Source organism: Heloderma suspectum, chromosome 16, assembly GCF_057233095.1.
Source record: "Heloderma suspectum isolate Gila_16-S chromosome 16, 16-S_ref, whole genome shotgun sequence".
Lineage (NCBI taxonomy): Eukaryota > Metazoa > Chordata > Lepidosauria > Squamata > Helodermatidae > Heloderma > Heloderma suspectum.
The window spans coordinates 9,324,234-9,351,273 of record NC_139473.1 but is presented as its reverse complement, the minus strand read 5'-3'; the positions used below and the strand labels follow the sequence as shown (position 1 = coordinate 9,351,273).

Below are 27,040 nucleotides of genomic sequence, written 5' to 3'. Positions count from 1 at the left end.
CTCTGACTGAAACCCAGAGCAGATTCACCGCCCCACTGACACCAGAGCCACCAGCCTCCACAGTGCCCTGTTCAGGTATAAAGCAGGAGGCGGTGCAGAGGGTCAGCTCCAGATTTGTGCCCTCAGGGCCCCCCCTGCCTCCAGTAGGCTCAACTGGTAGCAGCAGCATCTGATGAGCAGCATGCGGCCAGGTCTGGGCAAGCCAACATAGAGAATCATAGAATCATAGGGTAGGACGGGCCTGCATGACCCTCAAGTCCAACCCCTGCTCAATGCAGGAAGCCTGGTTCCCAGGCAGTCTCCCATCCAAGCACAAACCAAGGCTGACCCTGCTTAGCTTTCAAGATCAGACATGATCAGGCAAGCAGCATTACTGGAGAGGTATCATAGAATCATAGGGTTGGAAGGGGCCTATAAGACCCTCGAGTCCAACCCCCTGCTCAGTGCAGGAAGCCTGGTTCCCAGGCGGTCTCCCATCCAAGTATGAACCAGGGCTGACCCTGCTTAGCTTCCGAGATCAGATAAGATCTTTGCTCGATGTCATAGAATCATAGGGGTGGAAGGGGCCTCCAAGACCCTCGAGTCCAACCCCCTGCTCAGTGCAGGAAGCCTGGTTCCCAGGTGGTCTCCCATCCAAGTACTAACCAGGGCTGACCCTGCTTGGCTTCCGAGATCAGACAAGATTGGTCGCATCCATTTTAATTTCCTGCTATGCCTCCAGCGTAGCCACGCTCCGAGGCATTGCGGAAAATTTGACTGGGGGGGGTCCCCCCCATCAGAGTACAAGAAACGTGTTTTGAGGAGGGCAGGCCTGAGACCCCAGCAACTGTCTGAACATGCTGTGTATCCTGGGCCTGGTGGAGGATGCGATGTTTATAATAAAAGGGGTGCCCTGGTGGAGAAGAGTTGACGTCTGCTCCCTCACCCGCCCTGCCTTGCCCCACTCACGACGTCAGGCCCTTTTCTCCCCAGCCTGACCCCCGTACGTCAGCCTTCCCCATACCGCTTCCCTCCAGATGTGTTGGACAGCAACTCCTATCATTCCCAGCCAGCGTGGCCATTACTTGTCCTAGGATGATAGGAGCTGCAGTCTGTCTGGAGTGCACCGGCTTGGGGAAGGCGGTCCTAGAGTCACAATGGCTTCCAGATGGTCCTGGAGGTTTCATTTGTATGCTCTCTCAAGGGGAAACGCACTCGCAAATTGATTTTTGCCACAGAATGTAAGGCCCGAGCTAAAAAGAACAGGAACTCCTGCCTTTGCTTCTGCCTTTGTGCACATGGCAGCCCAGTCACAGTCACAGTCACAGTGGCGCTGACGTCCTGCATTTCTCCCTGGTTTCCTGTGGGAAACTGACTGTTTTGCCCCGCAGGAGGTGTCAAAAGTAACCAGGACCCCCTGTCCCCAGAGGATGGAATTGGAACACTAGCTGGCTGAGGCATGCTGGGAGTTGTAGTCCAACACATCTGGAGGGCACCAGGTTGGGGAAGGCTACTCTAGTCTACCTCAGTGCTGTGGGTCGGTTCTTGGAGTGCCTTTGATCCCATCGCATGGGTGGGCAAAGTGCTTTGGTCCGAGCTGGCCTCCTTCCTCTTCTTCGGGCTGGCAAGAACCCATGGCAAGTCCAACATGGGTTGTGCATGGCCCTGGGGGGGGCGGGTTTGTCTTCCTTGAAACACGTTGACTCCAAGAACCCCCAAACAACCTTCCCCTTCCAAGGCAAAGCACGTGAGCCAAATGGAGACAGTTTCACCCGCCACGTGCCCGCAGAGGCTGCCCCGTCAGCCTGCCTCACTCATTGTGGCCGGCATCACACGGGCTGTCCGTCGCGTCTTTCCTCTCACCCTTCTTGTTTCTCCCCACGGCCAGGTTTCCCGGCGGCAGCCTACGGACCAGTAGCGGCAGCAGCAGTGGCAGCAGCGAGAGGATCAGGTAGGGGGGGCCGTGGCAGAGGCGGCTACAGGGCAGACCCTCAGAATGCAGGGCCAGGTAAACGCTCTGTCGGTATTCTGTGTGGCTGCAGCGGTCCGTCCCGTTCTCTGGTTTTCCTCGCACTTCTCCCATGGTGGGAAACCCACCAAACAAAAGCAAATGCTTCAAGCTGAGGCCATGAGTCTCGGAGCTGTAAGACCGAAAGAGCTTTTTAAACCACAAGGAGCTTTGGGATGGACCTTTTATTTAAAATGCGCACGGGAAGGACAAGCTACGTTTTCATTTCTCAACAGTTTGCACTAGGCTAACAATGCAATCTTTCCTCCCCTGGAAACTCCTCGGCCTGCATCACCAGCTTTAGAGTTTGGAATGGATGTAGCTTTACGCTCCGAGATGCTCCAATCCAAAACGTTATTTAGAAATCCCGAATCTATGAAAATCAGCAAGGATCACTAATCGTGGGTTCAGGACCAGGCCATAAGCCACTGTGTCCAAACTTGATCTGTGTACGGTATTATGGCTGTCCAACTACAGATCAGGGTTTTTTTTCCCCCCAATGACTTGGTTCTTCATGTAGCTCATCCATAGATCTGGCAAGTATAAAAAAGACTGAATTGCAGAGTGTTTTTTCTTTGTCACTTAAAACTATGGCGATCCAAATCTGGCTGATGTAGGTGAGTCCAGCACTGTGCAGGATTGGGTCCAGTATGTGGCTTTGCCTTCCCTCCCACCGTGATCCGGCAGAAGGTCTGGTCAGCTAGATCTGGAATGTCACTGCAGTGATAGATCCAAGGACCCTAGGGAAATAGTTTTCTCCAGTCGCTTCTCAGTACAGACATCGTGCCAAACGTTGGTTAGAGATGCTTAAGCGTGGTTTGACAGGATGCCTGAACTGACAAGACCACAGTTTGGAAGTAGGCTTGCAAACCATGGTTTGTGATAACCATGGTTTGTTGTGATGTCTGAATTGACAAATAGCCATTGCTCCATCTCCACAGCCTGTAGAATGCTGGAGATAAAAGTGACTGGACAGACTGGAGAGGATTGAAGACGACAGTAGGCAAGCAGCTCTAAACCATGGTCTGCTTGTTTGATGGGAAGTTCAACCCATGGTTTGGGTTCTCAACTATGGCTAGCACAAACATATGGCATGATGTTTAAATTGTATTGTAGTGGGAAGACAAATGCAGTCTTTAAAATTTGCTTTAAATACTTTTTAGGCCAGCTTTAAGGGTAAAGCTCTCTCACGGTGCAACCTGGATCCTAAATCAATGAACACTGCACCAAGGATAAATCAGAATGGCTCTACCAAAGAACATAACTTTTCCAGACATTAAAGAAAACCCAACCCTTTGAGCTTGGATATAGTTTCAGTTTTTGTTACCTGCTGCAAACTCTGAGTCTCATTTTGCATGAGAAATGTTAACTCTTTTTGTGTGTGTCCACCTATAAAAAGCTCCACTTCCTTCCAAACCCCAGAGCCCTTCCTTTTGCAGGAGGGAATTAAGTTGTTACCTCATCAATTTAGGGAAATATGAATTAGCACTTTGGCATAATTGAGCATTTGATTCAATCATGAGTGGGCTGTTAAGACTTACCAGTGCCTCTTTTTTTTGCTGTGTTTGCTCGTTCGCCATTCCAAACCCTAAACACAGAGCAAGGACAAAGGGCTGACTTGCCGCTTTTCGGTGGATTTAATTGCCCCCCTATCTCTCTTGCTTGCTCATCTCTGTATACTGTCTTGTGCGTTTATCTGGCTGTTTGTTCTTGCTAATTTTAAGTGGGTTATTGGATGATGTGGGGTTGTGGGGGAGAACAATTGGAGACAATCTTCTTTGGCCCAAATTCTCCCGCCAGATTTGTACACAATGAGACATGTAGCAAAGAACTTGGCGGTAATAGTTTTATTCAGCTCTCTCATGATGACGTTCATTGGTGTGAAACTTCTACACTCATTATTAGATAGGTCTCTTCAGTCCAACACCAAAAAAGAAAAAATAAAGATCCCCGAAGTGGAAAGGCCTACCAAGCATTAACACCCCAGCAGACTTTGGGGGACAGACTGGATTCTTTAGGGTCCAAAGTGAGATGCTTGGAGAACTCCGTTCCATGCAAACTGGCACTGTTTTTGGGGCTACAAAGGATCATCCGTAGCAGTTTAATGTTGTGGTATGTAAGGAAAATCCGGGGTGGGGAGGACTTGCTAAGCAACGATGGGAATATTATTTTTCCTTTCCCTTTTTTTCCTCTTCTTTTCTGCCTTAAAAAAAAGATTTCATCTATTATTTGAGGAATAATGGACAATTTTCCATGTCCTTTCCCCACACTTTACCCGGATTCAGCTCCAGTCTTATTTTAAATAGAGATGATGAGTTTTCCCATAGAAAAGTTCAGGGTTCTGCTAGATTAATTTTAACCTTCATTGTTGTCCTGTTTTAATTAGAATGCTACTGGTGTCCATTGCAACTGAACTGAGCATCAGTCAATTTCTCTGCTTGATATCTTTTGGTTCTTTCACTTTATTTTTTTTATTTTTATTTTTTATTTTTAAAAAGAACAAATTAACATGTGATACAAAACTAAATCTAACCCAAAATTAACACCAACATACAAGGCAAGTTTAAAGAGCAGTACGGTTGCCCTGCGTATGTCTTCTGTGTTTTCAAAATATCTCCGCATACGCAGATCCACCCCAATAATCTGTCAAGGAGGAAGAAAGCATGCTGTGATGTACGGAAGTGGTTTCTATTTATAAGGTAGCCTCTTTGGCTGTAGGATGGCGGTCCATTTGCGGCCATTTCCATTAAAGGGAACCGACATTGATAGTGAAGGGTATTCAGGAGCAATGGAGTATAATCAACTTCGTGTTAATGAGGCTCCGGCCTGATTCATTACAGGAGGGCGGGGGATGACAAATAGAAGTAATCGCCTTCAAATCTTTGTTGATCAGAGCAATATCACGCAGGGCTAAGTCACAGCTGTACATTATGGTGCGTGAAAGTTTAATGTTTGAATGGTAAGACACCCCTTCAATTCAGTGAACACTTCTAGGTCTCCCACTGCTGAAGATATTATTATGTGGAGGGAGGGTCTTTCACACACACCCTCTCTATTAGGGGAAAAGCAGTACAGAGACCCCTAGGTGCAGCCTTAGTGCGTGCCCAGTTGGCACGTTCATGGATCTCCTGCTTGGGGTCAAAACCAGCCTACTTCTGCAAGCAAGAACCATCTGACAGTGGGGAATTCTGTCCCCCTCACCACTGGAAAACTTGTGGGAATCTGTTTCCACAGGAAGATAGCCCCTTGCTGACCAGGGCCCATGCTTTTCTTTGGGGTGAGGAGACATGAAAATTCCAGCATTAGTCTAGGAGTTGGGAGCTACATAAATGTATATTTATAAAAACATTTATATACCAATTTTTGGCCCTGAAGAGGCCCTCCCAAGGCAGGGAACAACGATGAAAACAGCTTCACAATTAAAACGGGAGAGCATTAAAACAAGCCAAGATAAAAACAAATAAGACCAGACCACAACAGGCAAGATTAAAATACACTACTTGGCTGAATATAAACGTCCTGACTGCCTGCCTAAATGATGAAGGGACCAGTCCATCCTCTTTTGGTAGGGAGTTCCACTGTGGGGCACCACCACCAAATAGGCTGTATCTCACGTCCCTGCCAACAGCTCTTCTCTTGGCAACAGAATGCAGAGAACAGCATCAGAAGATGGCTACAATTGATGAGGAGGTTCAGGTGGGGAAAACAGTTCTTCAAATATCCTGATCCCAGGCAACTTTTGACCAGTACCTTAAATTTGGGCCCAGAAACAAATATGTCTTTTATAAGAAATACGAGATGTGGTTTATAGAGCCCCACAATAAGATGGCAACTTTGGTGGATGCTCCTACTCAGCTGACTTCTCATATGGAGAGATGATTAGTATTCTCCTTTATAAATCGCTTACACCAACCAGCATCCCAGAGGGAAGAGAGACAGGAAAACATTCAGTGCTGTTTTGTAAAAAAAATTATCACATATTATATTTATACTCCCACCCTTAGTCGAGTGAGTTCAGAGAAGCATACATGGCTTTCTCTTCCCCCAGTGATAGTCTCACAACAGCCCTGTGTGATAGGTTAGGCTAGCAGAGAGTGACTGACCTAGGGTTACCCAGTGGGCTTCATGACTTGAACCCAGGTCTTCCATGTTATAATCTAACACTCTAAACATTATGCCATGCCCTCTGAATGGGCATTGCTGTTGAGAGCCTATTTATTTCAGTGGCACCCCTACAAATAAAGATTGTTTTTCTATGCATACCAGATCAATGAGCCCAAGTAGGACCCCCTAAAGTAGATCACTTCACACTTTAAAAAAATGTGAGCAGCTGGGTTCCAAAATAGTACAGATTTTACCCTCTCTTGCATTCGTATTCTCTTGTATTAGGAATTCCAAAGAACTCTTCTGCTGCTAGGAAAGTTCTGTGAAGCTCAAAAGCTTGCTGCTCTTCCAACACAGAAGAATACAAAGGGTACATTTCGCCTCCCTTTCCCCCCAGTCAACAGACTAGCTGCTCTCATCACTACTATGGGAGTGTGGTCCTTTAGCCAAAGCAGATCAAACTCACACTGTTGGTAAGGAAACTACGGTGCCCCATTTAAACCAGGCCTTCCGGCCCCCTTCACAACATTTTACCTACCTTGGTCGCTATTTTTAATGAATCAGGACCAGAGTCACGTTGGTGTGACAGCGTGCATTTTGTAACAAACTCCCCCGAGTCAGTTTCACTATCAATGCCACGTTTTTGTCCCGATCCTGAGCATGCACAGATCCCGAGTGGATGCCAGCTTCCCTGTTCAGTTTGATGGAAGCGGCAGCTCTGTGTACAAACTTCTTTGCATGTTTTTCAAAAGCGCTTGTAGGAAAGGGAGCCATGGGTGCCCCAGAGCCTTTTACTGACAAGATGTCCTTGCATTTGGGCACAATTTGGGATTTCCTCTGGAATACGTTAAGCATCAGTGTTTTGTTTTGTTTTCTCGTCCATGGAATGGAAGTGTGACTCTCTCATCCTCCATCTACCGAAGGTCATGTGTAGGACGAGTGGTCCATGCAGGGTTCTGTAAAGCATAATGGCCTCATTCCTGCAATGTTTCCACATTGGGCCATTATGCCTGCAGGCCTCCATGTGGCACACCCACCTCACACTTTCCTTAGGTGTGCGGTGGAGGGTGGTGTCCCCCCACGCCTCCACTTCATGAACAGTGCGGCCAGGCTGACATCACCCTTTCTTGGAAGTGCCGTTTGCTTCTTTGTTTCACCTGGGAGAAAGCAAAGCGGTGGGGCTTTATTTTGGAATTTTGAAGAAAGTGTATTTGCCTGATACATCTAAGGCTTGATCCTTGTGAACATTCCCTCCTTCCTGGCTGGAAGATGAGACGGCCAGAGTCTCTGCTGCCTGGCTTAGGCACCAAAGTCCACTCACTTGGCCGTATGCAAGCAATTGTGCTCGGAACAAAGCAATGACACCTCAAAGTGAAGGGGACAACAGAGTCCGTCTTTTTCTCCCCGTCACCTTGGCCAGAGTGCCGCCACTTCGTCAATCCCAGACTCCACGATTCCTTACTGTCCTTTATACTTGCCGGCTATAACAAATCTCATAACATGAGCTACTGACCCTGATGGTGAGTGTGAGCAGTTATGTTCTTGTTGTTTTCTCTCTTGCTTGGTTGGGGCTGCTGTGAGAGAGGGGTTCTCTGAGGCATTCTTTCCGGCCTCTCTTACACTGGGACGTGCACTCCTCTCAAACACTCTTCTGAGCACGCTCAGCAGGAAGGTTTGTCCACACCTATTAATCCTCTCTCTGTGTCCAGCTTCTTGTTAGTAGCAGCTGGTTGCATGTTTTTTTTGCTTGTTCAGATGAAACGGTTCAAGAAACGACTCATATCCAACTCTTGAAAAATGTCTCTCTCTCTCTTTTTTTTTAAATTATTATTATTTGTTTTGTTTGTTTTGTTTTAGTACACTTTCTCTCTTTAGTTTTCTTTATTACTTTCCCTGACTTAATAAAACGAAACACTTGTCGTTCGTAAAACATCTCACATCTCCCCTTGCCTGTTCTTAGAGTGTTATGTATCTGTGGGACTGAACTAAATGCATGCACTTGTAGTAGTCGTTACTGGTAGCAGTAGACGTAGTTGTAGAACATGCATTGTTGAGTTGATATTATAGGTTATTGTCGACTTGAAAGAGCATGGCAGTCAAAGCGTAGATGTGGTTTGATTGGAAGAGTAGGCCTACCTCTATAGAGCTCTGCTAAATACCTGGATCCATAGCACTATGTCCATTCATTCCCAAACTTGGGCCTAACAAATTCAACATGACATGTCTTTCTTCGTGAGCCCTCCATGCTCTGGTGGTGGTAGCCAATTGACCACTGGTAAAGGCTCTTCTATTTTGCCTTTTATTATAAAAGAAAAAGAGATGGTGTTTTAATTCTAAATACACTTACTTGTGAGTAGTTCCCAATTAAGTCAAAGGGAGTTACTCATATGTAAGTGTCTCAAAGTTCAAGGCCAAGTTTTCATTTCAACAAGCATTGTACCATCATGACTTCCTATAGAACATTAACCTTTTTAATATTCCACATTAGCGTTCCGCATCCTTTCTGGGGGCCTTAAGCCAGGCTGGCAGAGCAGGAAAGCCGCTCACTGGAGGGTACAATGCTGTCAGACTATGCTGAGGCACAAGGGAATTGGTTTTAGATCCTAAAAGGGGAATTCGGCTATACCACAAACCCAGCACCTGCCGCAACGTGTATTCATTCCCCCATTGCTGAATTCGAGGAGAATCTTTTTTCTCAAGTATGGCTGAGCATTTCACGAACCACCAATACTAGGTCTCCCGAGGCGAGTTTCATCATCTTCACCATTGAGCCAGCAAACCGTCTTTTACATTTGTTTTTTTCATTTGTTTCCTTTTTTCTTTTCTTTTCTTTTTTTGCACCCAGTTTTCCGTACTCAGCTTCTCAAAATCGTTTTCCAAATGAGTAGCAATGGGCAGGATTGGCAGCTGGTAATTCACGTCCTGCATGCCACATTACCTTTGGCTGGTGTCTGCTGCTGTTTTGTCAGCACATATCCTGCTGAGGGGCAGATAGTGCACATCACATTCCCCTTTAATCCAGCTCAACATCTTGCCTGAAGATGCATTGCTGCTTCTGAGCGTGCTCAGTTTATTGAGCATGCTCAGTCTAGACTGTTAATGGGAGCACTTTACTTAGCATATGTTATGGAAAGAAACAACATACCTTAAATATAATTTCAGTGTGTAATTAAGAATGAGCATCTCTCTGTTCTAACGGGCCATCAAACACTCACACGCCCCTCCAAAATGCATTGACCCAAATGACAAGTGCATACCATTCCTTAATTCTGCTTCCGTTATTGCAACTATAGAGCTATAAATCTTATGCACTGGAGGTCTGAATACATAACTTGCCCCTTAAGTAGCAATCTACTACGAGAAACGGGGCCCACTGTTTAATGTGTGAAGCAAGGAAATTAGATAGGAAACGTATCTAAAACTTAGCAAAGCGGAAAATTGCATGGGAAGTAGCAATCCACATCGTATGCTTAATTCCAGTACTTTCAGATATTTAGTTGTGCTGTTAAGCACCTCTCTTGTTTGCAAATTGCAGCGATAAAAAAAAAAAAAGACTGGTGCAACAGTTGGGCTGGTGTGATGGTGCCACATGTTGGAATAGCCGCTTGGATTTTCTTTACAGCCCAGGGTGGTTCCCTAGAAGGAACCCTGGATGCATATATATAGTACATAAAAGTTAATCCAAGTCATGTACTCTCAAAAGCCAGAGTAACAAGCACCTCCTGGGAAAAAGCAGCTTTTTTCTTTTCTTTTCTCAAACATCTTCCACCTCTGGAAAGGCCACTAATTGCAGCAACTGGAGTTCCACAGAGTTGATGCAGCTGAAAGAGAAAATTTCGATGTATCAAGGCACCTACTCATTTTGACTCTATACCATGGTGAAAAGAAGATAGGTCTGTAGATGCTTCTATTTGCCCGGCAGGCAGGGTGAAACTGGAAAGGGTGTATTGCAGACTTCCCCAACCTCCCAGATGTGTTGGACTACAACTCCAGTCATCCCCATCCATGGCCAGAGATAATGGGAGTTGCAGTCCACCACATCTGTAAGGCACCAGTTTGGAGAAGGCTGTTGTATCCTATATTGCCCATAGGTTCAGAGAAACAGGGTTATCCGGTAGACAGAATGCTAGGCCAAGACTCCAGTCCTGTCTCCGCCATAAAACTCCTGTATGAAATGGAGGCGGTCGCCTTTATTCTTTTGGCCACATTAACTCTAAAGCAACAACCCTTGAGAAAGTGGTCTTCAACCTTTGAAGGCCTGGGGCCCAAACATGCATTTGGGCCCCCCCGTCTTCATCTGTATGATGGTGATGCTGCCAGTAGGTCAGGCTGTAACCCGGTAGGTCAGGCTGTAAACCCAGGTCTCAACCCACCAGTCGAAGACCAATGCTTTAAAACAAGGCTTGACATCCATGGATGAAAACTGCTGCTTGAGTGCAGTATACGAACTGTTAGTACGGTATATAACCATTACAGTTAGTTATTTACGCAGCCCTCAAAGTTAGCACTGAACAGCTGTGAATGAAAACGGGCAGCGTAACCATGGTGGTATAGCAGCCTTCTTGTCTTCTTCCAGACTTCCCTGCCTATACTGTGTGACTATCCAAAGCTGCTGTATCCTGGCTTGGATAACTGGCCCAGCTAACCCAAGTACTGGCTGCACCAGGGGTAGGCAACCTGATGCCCTCCCAATGTTTTGGACTATAGTTCCCATAAGCCCCAGTGATTGTAGGAGCTGTAGTCCAAAGAATTGGGGGCAGGGGGGCGGGCACTCAGCTGCCTTCTCTGGTCTACACTTGGGCAGGGCCTCCAATCCTTAAATGGGACAATGCTGGAGACTGAGGACTAATTTGCTCTGCTTCCAAGCATACAAAACAAGCAGCATCAGATGATTGGTCTGTCTCTCTCATCTGACCGGCAGCAGTTCTCCAAGGTCTTTGGGAGCCCTGAGAAATGGGTGCTGATTCACCATCTACTCCAGCCTCCCCCTCCACAACCTGGTGCCCTCCATATGTGTTGGACTACAACTCCCATCATTCCCAGCCAGCATAGCCACTGGACGATGAGAGTTGTCGTCTCAACACATCTGGAGGGCACCAGGTTGGGGAGATGCTGAGGATGGAACCGGGAAGCCTCTGCATGCAAAATACGTGCCCTGCTGTCTCTTGTGACTGACAGTGGCTTTCCAAGGCCTGGGCAGAGACCTTCCCCAGCCCTGCTACCCAAGACCCTTTTAGCTGGGATGGAATTCCAGGCCTGTATGCATTGCCATGCGTGTATACAGGTGTCGTCTGGGCTGGATGCGCAGTGATCCAGAAGCTTTGCGTTGCATTGGGCCCTTAAACCATATATAGGCTACAAGGAATGGTCTCTGCCTAAGGCTCCTTCCTCCGTCCTGTGCCCGAAACTGGTGCTGTGGGAAGTGAGCTTTGGCAAACGTCTTTAAGGATGGGTGCTTGTGTGAGAATTTCTTAAACACCTCTGAGGGGAATTGGTCTGATGTAATAGTTCATGGATTCCGTTCCCTAATCAATCTTCTATTTGAAAGGATAGTGGCAAGGCACCATATGCCTTGAGCGTATGTCAGTAGAGAAAAATATAAATATGTATTGTCACTAGGCTGTTTCAGGTTCCCTTGGGAACGTGCAGGGAGATCAGGAATTCCTAGTGATACTGGATTCCTCCCTTCTTTGTTACATACTATTAGACTCCTGTATTACTTTTTCAAAAGAACTAAAAGTAGAAAGATTTCCACCTTGCTTCTACAGCCCCACAATGATCAATGATCATTTGAAAAACTCCCATTACAGACACTGGATACCTGTGAGTATCTTTTGGGATGTCCAGGTGCACTGCATCCATTTGTCTTATTCGGTCGTCGATGGCATTTTGTTTCCTCTCAAAGCATCAGCTCTCCTGCAGAGCACTCTGAGATTTTTCTGTAAATCTGTAATTGTCCGACCTCACCACGGCCAAGTTCTGACCTCAGCTGCAGTCATTTTACTAGATTCTACTGTGGGTAAAATACATCAGCTTTTAATCACTTATTTTGTAATAGAAAATCCAGGGCACTTGATAAATCATCTCCAGCGCAATTAGTGACCAGCTCAGGAGTGCAGACTTAAGTACGGTATAAGTTAATCTTTAATGAATGTAGTCGCTAACTTTTAATGGTCTTCTCAATCAGTGGAATTATTTTCAATGGGCAAACACTCTTCCGCACAACCCGCACTGACTTGCAGGGTGCCTCATTTCACACACTCCACATCCTCCTGAATGGCCCTGTGAGCCAAACAGACTAATCATGTGTTCAGGGGAAAGGGGCCACTACAGGTTCTTTCACTCCATGAATGGATTTTACTCCATTCTTGGCAAGCCCCTGGAAAAGCCACTTGACATAACGGAATTTTTCCTTGATGGAGCAAAGCTCTGAAGGGCGAGGTCTTCACTTCTTCCTTCCTACAGTTGTTACCTGTTTTCCGTTATGATCGTCCCAAGAGGGCACTGGTCATGTCAAAGCTATTCAGGCAGTTCTTAACAGAAGACTCTAACCTCAACAGGCATGGACAGATGCAAAGTGACAGAGAGCCTGGGTAATCCAGCAGACCAGGTGTTGGGTCCAGATGCCAAAAGGCTTGGGTTCAGATCTCTACCAGGCCGTTGGAAAATTGGCCAAGGGGATGTCTGAAGTCTTGTGAGCAAAACCTAAGCAGGTCAGATTGGAGACCACTTGGGAACCATGGCTATGTGGCCTTGAGCCATGCAAAGAGCAAGTCAGTGCATAAACTATGGAATTTGCTACCATAGGATGTAGTGATGGCCACCAGTTTGGATAGCTTTAAAAGGGAGTTAGACAAATTCATGGAGGAGAAGGCTATCAGTGGTTACTAATCCTGATGGGTGTATGCTACTCCCAGTATCAGAGGCAGTCTGCCTATGTACATCAGTTGCTGGGGAACATGGGCGGGAGGGTGCTGTTGCACTCGCGTCCTGCTTGTGGGTTCCCAGTCGACAGCTGGTTGGCCACTGTGTGAACGGAATGCCGGGCTAGATGGACCCTTGGTCTGATCCAGCAGGGCTTTTCGTATGTTCTTATGTTTTAAGTATTTCCCTAGGATGAAAATGAGGATACCTTCCCTCATCGATAAGTTGTAAAGATGGAACGGAAAACATCTACATGGTTTTACGTGTGGGATGACTAATTTCTCCAAGAAGAAGCATAGCTCACAGTCCTTTGCACTCCTCAATAAGCATCAGACTGTTGCCCATTTGAACGTGACCAATTGCTCATTTTTTCTCTGTTTTTCACACCAGCAATTCTAGAGCTTATAATTCAATTTCATAATTGACCACAATTCACGTGGTTTCCAAACACTTTATAGGGTAGGTTCTTTCTTGGGAAGGTCTTTTCTTAGTCAGAAACTATTAATTCGGTCCCTTTGAGTATTATTTTCTACTAGCTAAAGGCCTGTAAACACTGACGGGTGGGGAGCTGGGACAGACAGAGCATCCCAATCCTTTCTCCAACCCCACTCTCCTCCTGCCTGTCCTTTGCCACGAAAAAATGCTTAGAAGAACATAAGAGCCTTGCTGGATTGAGCCAAAAGTCCATCTAGTTCAGCCCCTTGTTCCCCACAGTGGCCAGCCAGATGGCTCCAGGAAGCCCACAGGCAACTAGCTCTTGGTCCCCAGCAGCTGCTCATGGTAGCAGGTGCTGCCTTTGAACTAGGAGTCACCTACAGCCATAATGCCTAGGAGACGTGGATAGATTTATCCTCCCTTATAAATATCTGCTGCTGCTGTTGTTTTAATTTATTGAAATGACCCCACAATATTTTTAGTGCCTCGTTTGTCTCGCGTTGCAGGTGCCTTTCCCCATACTTGCTTGATCTCAGATAACGTATTTGGTCAGTTGACAGAATAAATCTTATAGCTTACATAGCCCACCTGAAGTGTTCAGAGCACATTCAATGCTGTCTCACACACATTTACAACAACCCTGTAAGGTTGTTGTTGTTTATTCGGTTAGTCACTTCCAACTCTTTGAGACTTCATGGACCAGCCCACGCCAGAGCTTCCTGTCGGCCGTCGCCACCCCCAGCTCCCCCAAGGTCGAGTCTGTCACCTCCAGAATATCATCCATCCACCTTGCCCTTGGTGGGCCCCTCCTCCTTTTGCCTTCCACTTTCCCTGGCATCAGCATCTTCTCCAGGGTATCCTGTCCTCTCATTATGTGGCCAAAGTACTTCAGTTTTGCCTTTAATATCCTTCCCTCAAGTGAGCAGTGTGGCTTGAGTTCCTGGAGTATGGACTGGTTTGATCTTCTTGCAGTCCAAGGCACTCTCAGAATTTTCCTCCAGCACCACAGTTCAAAAGCATCTATCTTCCTTCGCTCAGCCTTCCAGCTCTCGCAGCCATAGGTTACTAACCCTGTAACGTAGGTCAGTATTATTATTCTCCCCCCACCCCGCCCAAATCCTTTGCAGTTGGCAGTCTTAATTGCAGATTGTCCAAATGTTTATCTTCGAAGCACCATTAAACTGTAGTGGAAAGTTTAGGATCAAGATGTTTTCATTAATGATTGTTTCCAGTTGTTGCCCTCCTTGATTATGTAAACCAGTTTGAGAACTTTACATTCAAAAGTATATAAATATTCTAAATAAATAAATAATAAGAACATCATACATAATCACAGTGCATTTCAAGAGGTGAATGGCCTGTGAAAGCCACGATGTGATAATGACCACTGGGACCTAAACTTAAGTCCCAACAAAGTCCAGGCTTTATTTTAATTTGGCTCTTTTTTCTGTCCAAAAGGCCTCAATTTAAAATATAACAGGAGTGATGGTCTGTTAATGTGCTACAGTGGGAGGCCAGAGTTTCAGTTGCTATAGCAATGGAGTTCGGCTCATTTGTTTTGTAGATGAATAATTACTACGCAATTAGAGTAGGCTAAAAATAAAGGGTCCCTTTCTTACCAGTCACTCATTAATATTAATAAAAGGCCTGTCCAGGCTGTGGTAAACAATTAATGCAAATCTGGTTGCCAGTGGTAAAAAAAAAAAAGGTAGTGGTTGAAACCTTACTGCTGAACAGGGAGTGAAAAAGTCAGAGAGGTTGTTTCATACATCACGATTAAAAAAGCAAAGCCATTTGGAAACAATTCTCTACTGGGGTAAGGTGGCTCATAGCTCTGCTTTTACCAGGATGATAGCTGGGGACAGGAAAGGCAGTGGACATGAAGTTTCTGAGTTAGACCCCAGAAATGGCAAAGAGTGAGGATAGAGAATTGCTCAGTGGATGTTAGGAGTGAAGCCAAACCCTCTGAGGTTGGGCAAATTTTGCACCTCTCATTCCGAGCCTGTTGACTTGGCCCCAGAGAAATTCAGCTGCAATGTAAGCATCTTCCTAGACCAGAATCAACACTAGGAATTTCTGAGTAATATCTAGAATGGGAGATAATTTATTTTGGCATTTGAAGGAAAGGAATCCAGGCTGAGGTTTTAGGAAGATGTTAGGGGAAAATGCTGAGCTCCTGTTCAACTACGGGGGGGTGGGGGAGGAGGGATTCCTTCACCTGGTCACGTTCTTGCCGAAGGGGAGCATTATTATTTTTATTGTAATGCACATGTGGACTAATTGGCTAAACTGGTGTGGTGGCACAGAATGTTCAGTTGCTAAGGGAGCTTAGCAGTTTGCAGTCCAGCTTCTGCATGGGAAGGGATAGTCGTCACTTTGGCTGAGATCAATACCAGGACTGAGGTTTGGGAAAAGGCCCCTGGATAAAGGGAAGCTAAAGGACAGGATGCTTGTGGAAAGGTGCAGAGTACACACCAGGCCGAGAAAGAGAAACCTGAAGGAAGGATAGCTTGGGAAGAAGATTTGAGGGAAATGGCAGAGGAGGCAAGGAATTGAGGAAAGGGCTAATCAGAGAGGCTCTGAAGAAACAATGGCTCAAGGTCATGGAGAGCTGTATGATATTTGGGGTAGCGGTGGAAGGAACAGTAGGAAAGTTAGTCAAAGGACAGGGGAGTTAAAAGAAGTGGGCCAAAAGAAGCACTGGGCGGAAAAGCAGTGTGTGTGTGTGACAGAGAGAGAGAGAGAGAGAGAGAGGAATAATGGAGATATGGAACTGAAGAAAAAAAGGATAAAAGAGGACTGAGGCAAGCCCTCTTATAAGGCCTAGGAAAGGTCAGAAGGGGCTGTGCATTATTGGGGAGAGCAGGTGGGCAAGGAAGATATAGATGGCTGGAGAGCAGGGAGCCAAGAGGCTATAGGGTTGCTCCGTTCTTGAGTCTAGGCCTTGTCAGAGAATTCTGCTTCTCTTGCCACTGCAGCATTCTTGCTTGGTAAGTCTAAGGGGGCAGTGAGAGTCAAAAGGGCAGGGGAGGAGGGCTGGGTGTTGCATTTGGTTTGAACTAACCGGCTAGTTCGGCTGCAAAGCTCCTCATATATAGCATCTTCAACCGTGCATGGCGTTTTATAGAATAACATGGAAAAGGGCAGTGGCCTCCCCTCAATAGCCCTTTGGGGAGCTTCCTTCGCGTTATCATCTTTGCCCTTCTGGTCCCCTCTGCCATACTTGTGACGATGACTTCACACTGGACCATAAAGTACATCCCCCATCTTGAAGGTTCTGAAATATCCCTTCCCAGAGCAATCGTGGAATGTTCCAAGCCTCTCCCCGTGTAACGAAGATAGACAGTGGTGCCCATCCTTGTCCTCAACAAAGCTGGGAAAGAAAAGGAGACCATTGGACTACAGGGGGTCATCCGCGTGGTTCAGAGTTCCCATAGATGGGATCCCAAAGAAGAAATAAAATGGACAGATTGCTTTGTGGATGCCTGGCAGTAATAATCAACCTTACAAGGGTCTAGAGCATACCAGCTACCGTATTTTGCTGCCTACTGACCCGGTGAAGACATTCATTGGGAAGAGACGTCTTGGAAGTGACATGGGCCTTTCCTATCATTTGCTATGCCTTTCTCCAGAAGTCTGCTTCACATGTTGTTTTTTACCATTGCTAGATACTGCTGCATGCCATTGACTCATTTCTGATGCGCTTCTATGTTAAAGGTTGTGGAGCCTCTTTATGCTTTTTTTACTCAGTCCTGATCAGCAAGACATTCATCTGTTCAACAGATGAATATTCTGAGTATTCCTTACTCTTCTTTTACTCCTCGGAAGAGCTACTTGGGCTGCCCCCAAGTGAAGGTATGTCAAACGGGAACACATGCTATTTTGTGGCTTCAAGGGAGAGGATGAGGGGCTAGTTCTACTGAGAACCAAGTCAAGCAGCAAATAACCATGCTTCCCATTGCTGTCAGTGTACAGACTGCACAGTCAAATGCTACAGAATATGTTGCAGCTAACCCTTGTGCCTGTAGAGTGGAGACAGAATGCAAGACAATGAGATGTGGGGCCCAGTGTCCAAGGAATAGAACATCAGCAAAAGGACTGAGGGTGCAAAAAAGAAAGGGAACATAGGAAGCTGCCTTATAACAGGTCAGATCATTGGTCCATCAAGCCCAATATTGTGCCTGCTAACTGGCAGTGGCTTTTTATGGTTTCAGACGAGAGTCGTCCCAACCCTACCTGGAGATGCTGGGATAGAACCTGGGACCTTCCGCATGCAAAGGACCCACTCTACCACTGAGGGCAGGTAACCGACGATCGGTGGTGGTCTCAAAGGATCTCTAACTAACAGGGTCAGCGAAGAAGAAAATCATGTGCTACAGATCCCAGAAGGTTCTGTTGCAGCATTTGCCACAAGGTGGAGAAGTCTTCCTTAGTGGAATTCCCAGCTACTTGCTTATGTTGTTAACCATTGTGCTGAACCACTTCCATGTAGTTCTGATAGAAAGTGGCATCGCGTGCTGAGTTGACTTTTTCTTTCTGTACCAAGAACCAATATGGTTGACCAGGCTGATTTGTACCATCTACCATGTTGTAACGTTGTCTTGCAACCTTCAGCCTCTACATGCATCCAAAGCAGAATTGTGGCGTGCTCCCTGCCCCCACGCCCAATTCTCCAAAAACAAGGGCTTCTCCAAGGGGTGGCGGGACAGTGTCTGCCCCCCAAAACTCTTAACAAAGGAGAAAAATGTTGCCCAGCCTTTGTAAGGTCGACATTTGTTTGTTGTGAAGGATCTAATTAGAAGCATGAGGGGGAGCAGGCTGGCTGCTTGTTTGGCTAATTAGTGACAAGCACAAAGACCACTTTGACCTTCAAGGACACAGAGCTATTAGCACTTACATCAAAAATGGATTAAACTTCTGTGCTTTTATAATGATTAAAGATGAGCCTCTCAAGTGGAAACACTTTTGTGAAATGCTGCAAGAAGAACCGGCTCCCTGATTGCAGCTTCTCTTGGCGAAGCTTTGTACATCCTCCCGTGTGTGATGGCGTTGGCCCCGTGCGAGAGTGACGCTCCGCTTAATTCGTGATTTTTGATTACGCTATAAATATTGATCGCTCACAAAACATCACCGCTAAGATGAGAAATGTATTTATTTGCTACCGTGAGCAATTGCTAGGCTCGAAGAGATGATTTCAGTAGATTTTAGTATGTGTGTGTGTTTTTAAAATTGGTGCATGTCAAGTATTTCGTTAATGTGTCTGCAATCACTTGTCGACTGTCCTTTGTCAATGCTTACGTTTACTTTTGTTAATGATGTGTGTGTTGCTAATAGAGTGATGGCCTTGGAATGGTGGCTATCTTAGACATGGAATGTCTCAGCCTCCCAGCATTTCACTAGATTAAAGGAAGATGTCTTAATATCCCAGTGCCCCAACTATTCGACATTGCAAAACAGCATTTCCCTTAAACCCTGTCTTCACTGCAGTTGCTTTGTCCTCAGCAGAGTGAAATGTGGAGCATTATCGTTTTTATGACAAATTCTCTTGAGAATAACTTATCGTTGTATACGCTGGCCCAAGTTCAGAGGTGCACATTAGATGGGCTGTGGACATGAACCACCTTCTTCTGCTCTCTCGAGTCCTCATCCTGGCCTCTGAGCAAACATTTGTCGATCCCTGAAGATCAGACAGGACAACCCGCAATGTGGATACCATTAGCCATTTCCACAGTTCATTAGTCCTTTCCTTACATGTCTTTTCCTCCAGTCAGTCATATCTTTGAGCTGTGCTCACCATGGCTTTTCCATGGTCCTGGATCGAGAGACTACAGATGTTCCTTCACCCCTCTGTCCCATGTATCCTATGCCTTTTTGCTGATGCTACAAGTGCAACTGGTAACACACCCCTGTCTGACCATATTGTGCCCGAATAGATGTATAGTATTTCCATTACATCCAGTGAACATTTGAGTTGCATTGATTTCAGTGGGATTTGATCTTGCATAACCGTCACTGGCTTGCATCTCTGTTTCACAAAACAGGGCACTGCAGCTTCTTCTAATACCTGCCATGGGGAATTGGCTCTCCAAGTATACCTGAATATCTCTTGAGGTGTATCATGAATCTGGCTGCACAATGGATCTCTAAGCCACATTTAGCTTCCCTTGTGATTATGCTACCCAGGTTAAGTACCTGAAGTGATCGATTCATTCCGAAGCTTGCAGAGGAGTGCTCTAACCTTTTCTGCAGACTCTAAAATACTTAAGATCTTCATCTTGTACAAAAGCACCAGTATCTTTTCCCCAAGATCAGGACCATCATTGTAACACAATGATTTGCGGCCACAGAAGGTTAAAGGCACGATGGATGTTTGCTGTAAGTGAAGGCAATATGAGAAGGACTTGAGAACATAATCCTGTTTTTCTGATTTGCTTGGATGCACTGCCCTGCAGTGTTAACAGAACACTTTATGCTGTTTAGCTCATATTGTTATTAAAAAAAAAAAAACACAAGCCAGGGATGAGCAAATCTATCTCCAAAGAGGTGGTGGAATACTTTCAAAGAGTGTGTTCAGAAGTGGCACATAGGGAATCCTGTGATACTGCACAATATCTGTTCAAGGAATTACTTGGCGGAGGCCTGTGATGTAAGCTAAGGCATTACCTGATGCTTAGGGAGAAGACAGAGTTTCGATCTTGATCACAGAAAAGTACCTTCAGTTTTTCATTTTATTATTTTTTAAAGAAGGAAATCTTGTCTATTGGGATCTTATTTTATCATCACATTTAGATTCTCTTCATCATGCACATGATTCACAGTCTTTCTGGTCAGAATCGTTGTTGTTGTTTATTCGGTCAGTCGCTTCCGACTCTTCGTGACTTCACGGACCAGCCCACGTCAGAGCTTCCTGTCGGCCATCGCCACTCCCAGCGCCCCCAAGGTCGAGTCTGTCACCTCCAGAATATCATCCATCCATCTTGCCCTTGGTCAATCAGAATCATTGCAGCTATCTGATTTGATATACTGTGAGAGAAATACCTTCAAGTGCAACCTGTCATAATCGCCACCAAGATTTTGTTTTATTAAGCTTAGGAATTCTTGATGTCAGTAGGGTATCAGCAGTGCAGTACTTTGTAGGATCTGAAAGTATCACCAGCCTACAAAAATGTGCTTTGCAGTTTATCATCCCATACAACTTGCTTTACACAACACAGCCATCTGCTTAGGAATGCCCGTCCTGGCTCATGCTTATAAACTGTCCAATCAGCATTCCAGTTCTGCAGGTCACTTGGCTAAAGCCGTGTAAACACAATCTCAAATCAAAATAATAGAATTTGGACCAGGCCTATGGTTCAAAAGCACACATGATGCAGCAACATTGCTGAAGCTAAAGAAGGTTGCGTCTGGTCAGTACTTGGATGGGGGACTGCCTGGGAGCCCTATATACATTTCTGTGCATTCCGTTGAAAAACAGGTCAGAAATAAATACTTTACTTACTGTCTGGGAGAAACACCGGTTGATTTCCTTGCCATATTCCAGATACCTAATGGCTTGTAGCTCCTGTTTTGCTTGCTTGCTGTAAATGTAGTAGTTGTTGTTTTTTCCTGTGCTGTGATGTTTGGCTCATAGCAGTGTTGAATTCAACACTGGATAAATCCAGAGGGTGGTGGAAAGAGTCCACAACAAACCTGGCTGCATGGATGCTTCTGGTGTTTGCAAAGCACATTCGAGCACCTCTGTAGCTCCCACTTGAAGAGAATATACACAACCTCATTTTGGAGACAAGCATAGAATCATAGAATAGTAGGGTTGGAAGTGGCCTACAAGGCCATTGAGTCCAACTCCCTGCTCAATGCAAGAGTCAAAGTCAGAGCATCAGTACATATTTTTCCCTTTAGAAAAGGAGGGGACAAGCTGACTTCTTTCTTTTTTACTAGAACCCACTGGGCTGTGTTAAATTCACAAACAAAAGCACAGACTTAGATCCCTTACCAGATAAGACATAACTAATTGTGTTCAGTGAATCCTGCATAGGGAACTCTTGCTTAAGAACTTAAGAAGTGCCTCGTTGGATCAGACTATGGTCTACGTACTCCACCATTCTTTGCAGGAATCCAAACAACCAGCAGACAACTAGGTGGTCTACTAGAACCTGGGCAGTGGCTCACTAGTGGCTCACAGTCTGCCTACCTGCTGCCCAACCCCTGCTTCAGAGGAACGAATGCAAGACAAATCTGCAAGCATCTTTAAGTAATTGGAGAAGCTACACTGTCAGGGTTTCCCTTATGACCTGGACCCCCTGAGCAGCTCCATAAGGATTTCATGCCTCCTTAAGAGCCCCACCTTCCTTCTTTTCAACTTCCTCTTCCGAATAACGTGGGGTTTAGGCTGTAGATATGGGGTGATTGACACTCCAGACACCTTGGGTTTAACCACAACAGTCTACTGGTAAATTAAAGCAAGCAAATCACAACTGAAGGTATTTACACAATAGAGCTGAGTGATACAAAAGCATTAAGAGAAAATAAAAGCTGCAAAACGCAAGTTCCTTTACCCTAGCTGTACTTAGACTTCTCCAGGCTGCTTCTTCCTGCTCCATCTTCAGGCTCTGGTCTCCCCAACTCTGACTCTTACTGACTTTCTTGCTCTCTTTTTATACCCTCTTCCCTCTAAACCGAAAGTACTGTTTCAAACCTGAAGAAATGAAACTTAACTGGGGAAATAAAACTGAAACTTAACTGGGAAAATGAAACTACTCCTCTCAGGGATACTGCCTCCCAACAAAAAAACCTCCAGGCCTCTAGGCCTGACCTTTTTCCTTTCCTTGCCTCTGGAGGCCTCAAACCTTCACATACACTCAGACAGAAGAAGGCACCAGCAGCCAACTGGACACTGCTTTCCAAAGAAGGTGAGGTTTCAGACTGTAGGGCTGAAATGCTAGTTGGCACAGGAAAAACCCATTCTGGACATAGTTTGATGCCCTGCAGCCCAGCTCCCCAAGAGTTGCTGTGTGCTTGTCACACATGCTCATTTCTCTAGCTGGACACACTCTTTGCTACAATGCGAGAGCTCCGTGCCTGAACTTTCAACTTTTTTCCCATGGACTGTTAAATAAAATACACCAGTGCTCTTCCCCTGCCCCAAACAGAATCTGAGCAGATGTCTGAGGGGTTTAGCTGGGCTTGCAAAGCTGCAGGAAAAAATAGCGAGTTGCTTTGCATGTAGTGCCTTTATTCCTCGATTTCATCTTGGGAGTGTAGTGCGGAGATGGCCTTTCTGCAAGTGTAAATGAATATTACTTGCAGTAGCCCTGACTGCTCTTTTCCCCGCAAAACAGTTCCTTCAAGTTGACATGCATAACAACATATGATGATGCATATCTATTTATTACATCTTTTATTCTGGCCGTCCTCCAGGGAGCCCATATGGTGCAAATGTTATATTTGTTCCAGATATTGCTCGCAGGCCAGCAAAGTGTTGGGGTCTCCTGAGCTCATCATATTTTTAGAAATCAGACATCATAGAGGAGCGATGTTAAGTCTCTAAAATGTAAGACAAATTGCCAGAAGCCCCACGTCCACTGCTGCCAAGCCCCAGTCCCCATGAGGGGAGTTGACAAGGATCTGAGGCAGTGAGCAGAACCACCACCAGCCCACCCACAGTGGCTTCCTTCAGCAACAAGATGCCAAGACTGAGGGAGTGCAGTGAACCTTGGAAGCTTTATAGCAGCGAGTGGCACAGGATTGGCTCTTTAGGATCACCTGATTCCTACGTTAAACCAGGAGGAGGAGGGTTTGTGGTGTTGGTATCTTGGCTCGAACTGCCTGCAGTTCCCTCCTCCAGCCAGTTGAGGGAGTATACACCTGGCCTGCAGGGCTCCTTGAAGGCACAATGGAATATTTCTTGTGCAAGTGTTTCAGTGTTTCTTACTTTCTCTTTGTTTTTCATTGGGCCCTTTTGAAGCACGCTTTGAAGCAGTTCAGTGGCACTTTTGTGTGTTGGATCTCCAAGTGCAGTTGAACGTAAAAGATCTCAAAGAGCAACCGCCACATGTCTCTGTTGGGGAAGGCAACAGGGCAGACTTCCCATTTGCTCATCTGCCCAGCGCTACATGTGCTGAGAGTCGGAACTTCTTGTTCAACGCTGTCTCCCTGATGTACACATTACTGCACGCAGCTTCTGTCTCCACTTTCATCTGTATCGGCAGCATTAAATATTATTATATCATTTACTCTCTCGAGCAGGAAGATGATGTTTGGCAGCTTGTTCTATGAATTTTTCATAAAGATAAAAAGCGGCCTAATCTTGTGAGCTTTAACTCTCAGTAGCGGTAATGGCTTTGATTTAAAGCGTTTTGTCTTAATGATAGTTATATTGAAAATTTCCTGCTGCTTTCAAGCACACACGGTTATTATCATAAACACTGATGGTGCAACGGCTGCCAAATTGTGTGTGGCAAGAGAGAGAGAGAGAGAGAGAGAGAGATTGAGACAGGGAGCCTATGTCAGAAGGTTGTTGTCAGTGCGATCTTTCATTCTGAGAGCATTTCAGCACGTGGAGTCTTCCTGAAGTTTGGCTTCGACCTCTGGAAGTAGCAAAATGGGGTCCAGTTCCCATCTGTATTTTCAGCGCTGTGGTTTATGGCAAGGCAAGATAAAAGATAAAAGCACAGTCTCAGTCTGTGTCTATACAACTCTTCTTCTGAGAAAGGCCCTTAATCTTGGAGGGTTTGTGCGTGCTGAAATCATTCTAAGCTTGGGTTGGCAGACCCACTTGTTAAGTGTCCCCTGGAGGTTCTTCAAAGTAGACCGCCGATCTGGACAGCTCCTCAACAGAGACCAATTATTTATGTCCACCTAGGCAGAAATTCCCCATGTGACTTCACTATCCTGGAGAAAACAGCCTACCTGCACATCTGGGGTCACTTCCCAGTGGCTAGCACAGTTGGGAAGAGACACCACCCAAGTCCAATGCTTGTCAGTTCTGAAAGGAACACAAGGTGGCACTAAAGGGGATTTTGTTGGTATAAAAGTTGGTGCAGGAATGAATTCGGCATGAGTTAGTTCTGCTTTGAACGTACTTGTGACAGGGGGCGGGGGGGTCACTTCCCTTCTTACTTTTCTCAGTGCGCATTCTCAAGATGGGTGTTGACAAACAGTCGGAAGAGGCACAGCTCTGGATCTCAGCCAATGCATGTTCTGCTGATTGGCTTCTGGAAGATTCGCCTTACTCATGTTTGGGACCCGAACAGCCAGCCATCTGACCCAGCACAGGTTACAAAGGCATACATGTATGCCGCCCCGAGATCTTAATGATATAGGGCGGGATACAAATGTTTTAAATAAACAGATGTCATGTGGCTTCTTCTCAACGTGCATCTTAAGAGGACTTGTCCAACCTCCAACAAGAGAGGACAATGCAGGTGCTTTGGTGCCAGAATCAAATATGAAAGGGACAGAAAGAAACGACCACAAAAGTTACTCTGTAGTATAGAGAATCAAGCAGGTTTGGGCAGGAAAGCAGTTTCCTGTGAGTTATTTCCCCCTGTTCAACCCTTTCCTGGATTCTTCATCTAGAGGCTTTCCGTTTTCATGATGATGTGACATATTTTGATGATAACAGTTGGTGTGGAATGTAAAAGAAGACCAAACTCATTTTTTCCTTTTTTAAAATGTAACTTCATATTTTCTCACATGCACGTTCAGACCTGCTCTTGCCTTTGGCTGGAAGTGGAGGGGTGCTAGGGTTCTAGAGCAGCGTGTGCTTTTGTCATGCAAGAGCCAAATGGTTCTGCTTCCTTATCTACCATAGATATAGTAAAATATACCTCCACTCTGCTTGGATTGAAAGAGTAAATGCATTGCCAGTTTTGTTAAAATGTATGCAGATACACCAGCCTGTTTGAGGATTGCTGCCCTTTAAACATTAACACACTCCCTGCTCGTGATGTGATGTTTCGAGATTCGAACAAGCTAAATATCCCAAATCCCAACAAACCATTTTGGGGTATGCTATTTTGGGACCAGATTCTGCTCTCAGTTTTGCCCGGATAAATTTTAATGGAGTAGTTTAACTTCATTTGTGATATTGGCCTCATGGTGTATTTCTTTTTGTAACACCTGGGTAGGGGCTCTCCCTCTGGAGGTTGTGAGCTGGTTTCATCTTTGTTTTTTTACTTCTTGGGTGACCCAAACCAGTTGGATAGGACTTGCCTGAAATCTGCACCTTGCCTTCTTCAAGCAATAGCTCAGAGCGGTGATAGTCTCACGCACCTGATCTGGGGCCATGTGGACATCAGTTCTTGTGGCCAGGGGAATATTACAGAATGGCACACAAATTGTGATTCTTGCACGATGCAGTACTATAGTGTGGTGTAGTGGCAAGAGTGTTGGACTGGGAGTCGGGAGATCTGGGTTCTAGTCCCCACTCGGCCATGGAAGCTCGCTGGGTGACTTTGGGCCAGCCACAGACTCTCAGCCCAACCTTCCTCACAGGGTTGTTGTTGTGAGGATAAAATGGAGAGGAGGAGGAACATGTAAGCCGTCTTGAGTGCCTTGCAAGAGGGAAAAAGGCAGGAGATGAATGCAATAAATAAAATAAAATAGTGGGACAGCGGGGAGGGGGGGAGGTGATCTTGGAGAATTCAGAACTTCAGGAAAATCCAGGTAAGACAAAGTGAGGGAGGGAATATTTCCCAGTAAGGTGGATAACCCCTGTACTCATCCGTTGCCTCGTACGCACACCTGGCGTGAACATATGTATATGTAAACTTATGCACAGACCATATATTTGTATAAATTTGTGGGTTGGGGATTTCTTTTGTGGATGAATTCATGTAGGTGTTGCAAGGTTCTCTCCAGCCAGCTTGGTTCAGCTCTTCTCCGCACTTCTCAGTATATACTGTGTTCCTTGTGATTTTAATCTGTCAGGCGCTATATTTCATTTTTATGCATTATTGTGCCTGCTGAGGAAAAGACCTTCTAGTAAATCTAGTAAATTCTACAGTATCTTTTTTTTAAAAAACAAAATCCAGCCTTTGTACCTGTAAGGACCCTGGGGCATGTATGATCAAAACATGGCACATTGTCTCCTCTAAATTCTATTTTTTTTCCCTCTGGTGTTTCCATTATTTGTAAGTGTAAAAAAAAAAAAAAAGAGTACAATTTAATATTGAAAATACGAACCAATCCAGTATCCACAATGATAGAGTCACTGTATCTCCAGGGCTCCCCGATTACGGTTTCTATTCTCCGCCCGGTGACCAACGGGCTCCGTTATCGTACGCGGACTATGGTTCCATGGGCCCACGGGTGGCTCAGATGCTACGTAGCGAGCACCCAGCTTCAGCGAGTAACTCCCCCCTCCACCACCTTCCCAGCCCGGATCAATTTAAAAGCCCAGGTTTGTATAGAATTTCATTCCTTTGGGGAAGCAAAAAAAAAAAAAGTGAGAAAGACTATCATAACAGCATCACGTATTTAATGACTCACAGAAAGAGGGCTGCATGCTATGCCACTTCATGGTTGGCCATAAAACTTCACACCATCCTTTTTCACAGTTCCAGATTATTATTGTTTTTATCCACTTTG

The 27,040-nt window shown here is 45.6% G+C and overlaps 1 protein-coding gene across 8 annotated transcripts in view; it reads left to right on the top strand.

The window, feature by feature from the left end:
* Nucleotides 1–27,040, top strand: part of MSI2 (musashi RNA binding protein 2) — a 546,823-nt gene that overhangs the window by 494,779 nt on the left and 25,004 nt on the right. For 4 of the 8 annotated variants that reach the window (XM_084822448.1, XM_084822447.1, XM_084822452.1 and 1 more), the window contains 2 exons: nt 1,868–1,930; nt 26,676–26,852. The exons of 1 other annotated variant lie outside the window; for it this stretch is intronic. In XM_084822448.1, the coding sequence (XP_084678574.1) occupies nt 1,868–1,930; nt 26,676–26,852 (240 nt within the window). Of the gene's footprint in view, nt 1–1,867; nt 1,988–26,675; nt 26,853–27,040 lie in introns of all 8 variants that reach the window. 3 more of the 8 variants (XM_084822450.1, XM_084822449.1, XM_084822454.1) reach the window with 2 other exon arrangements.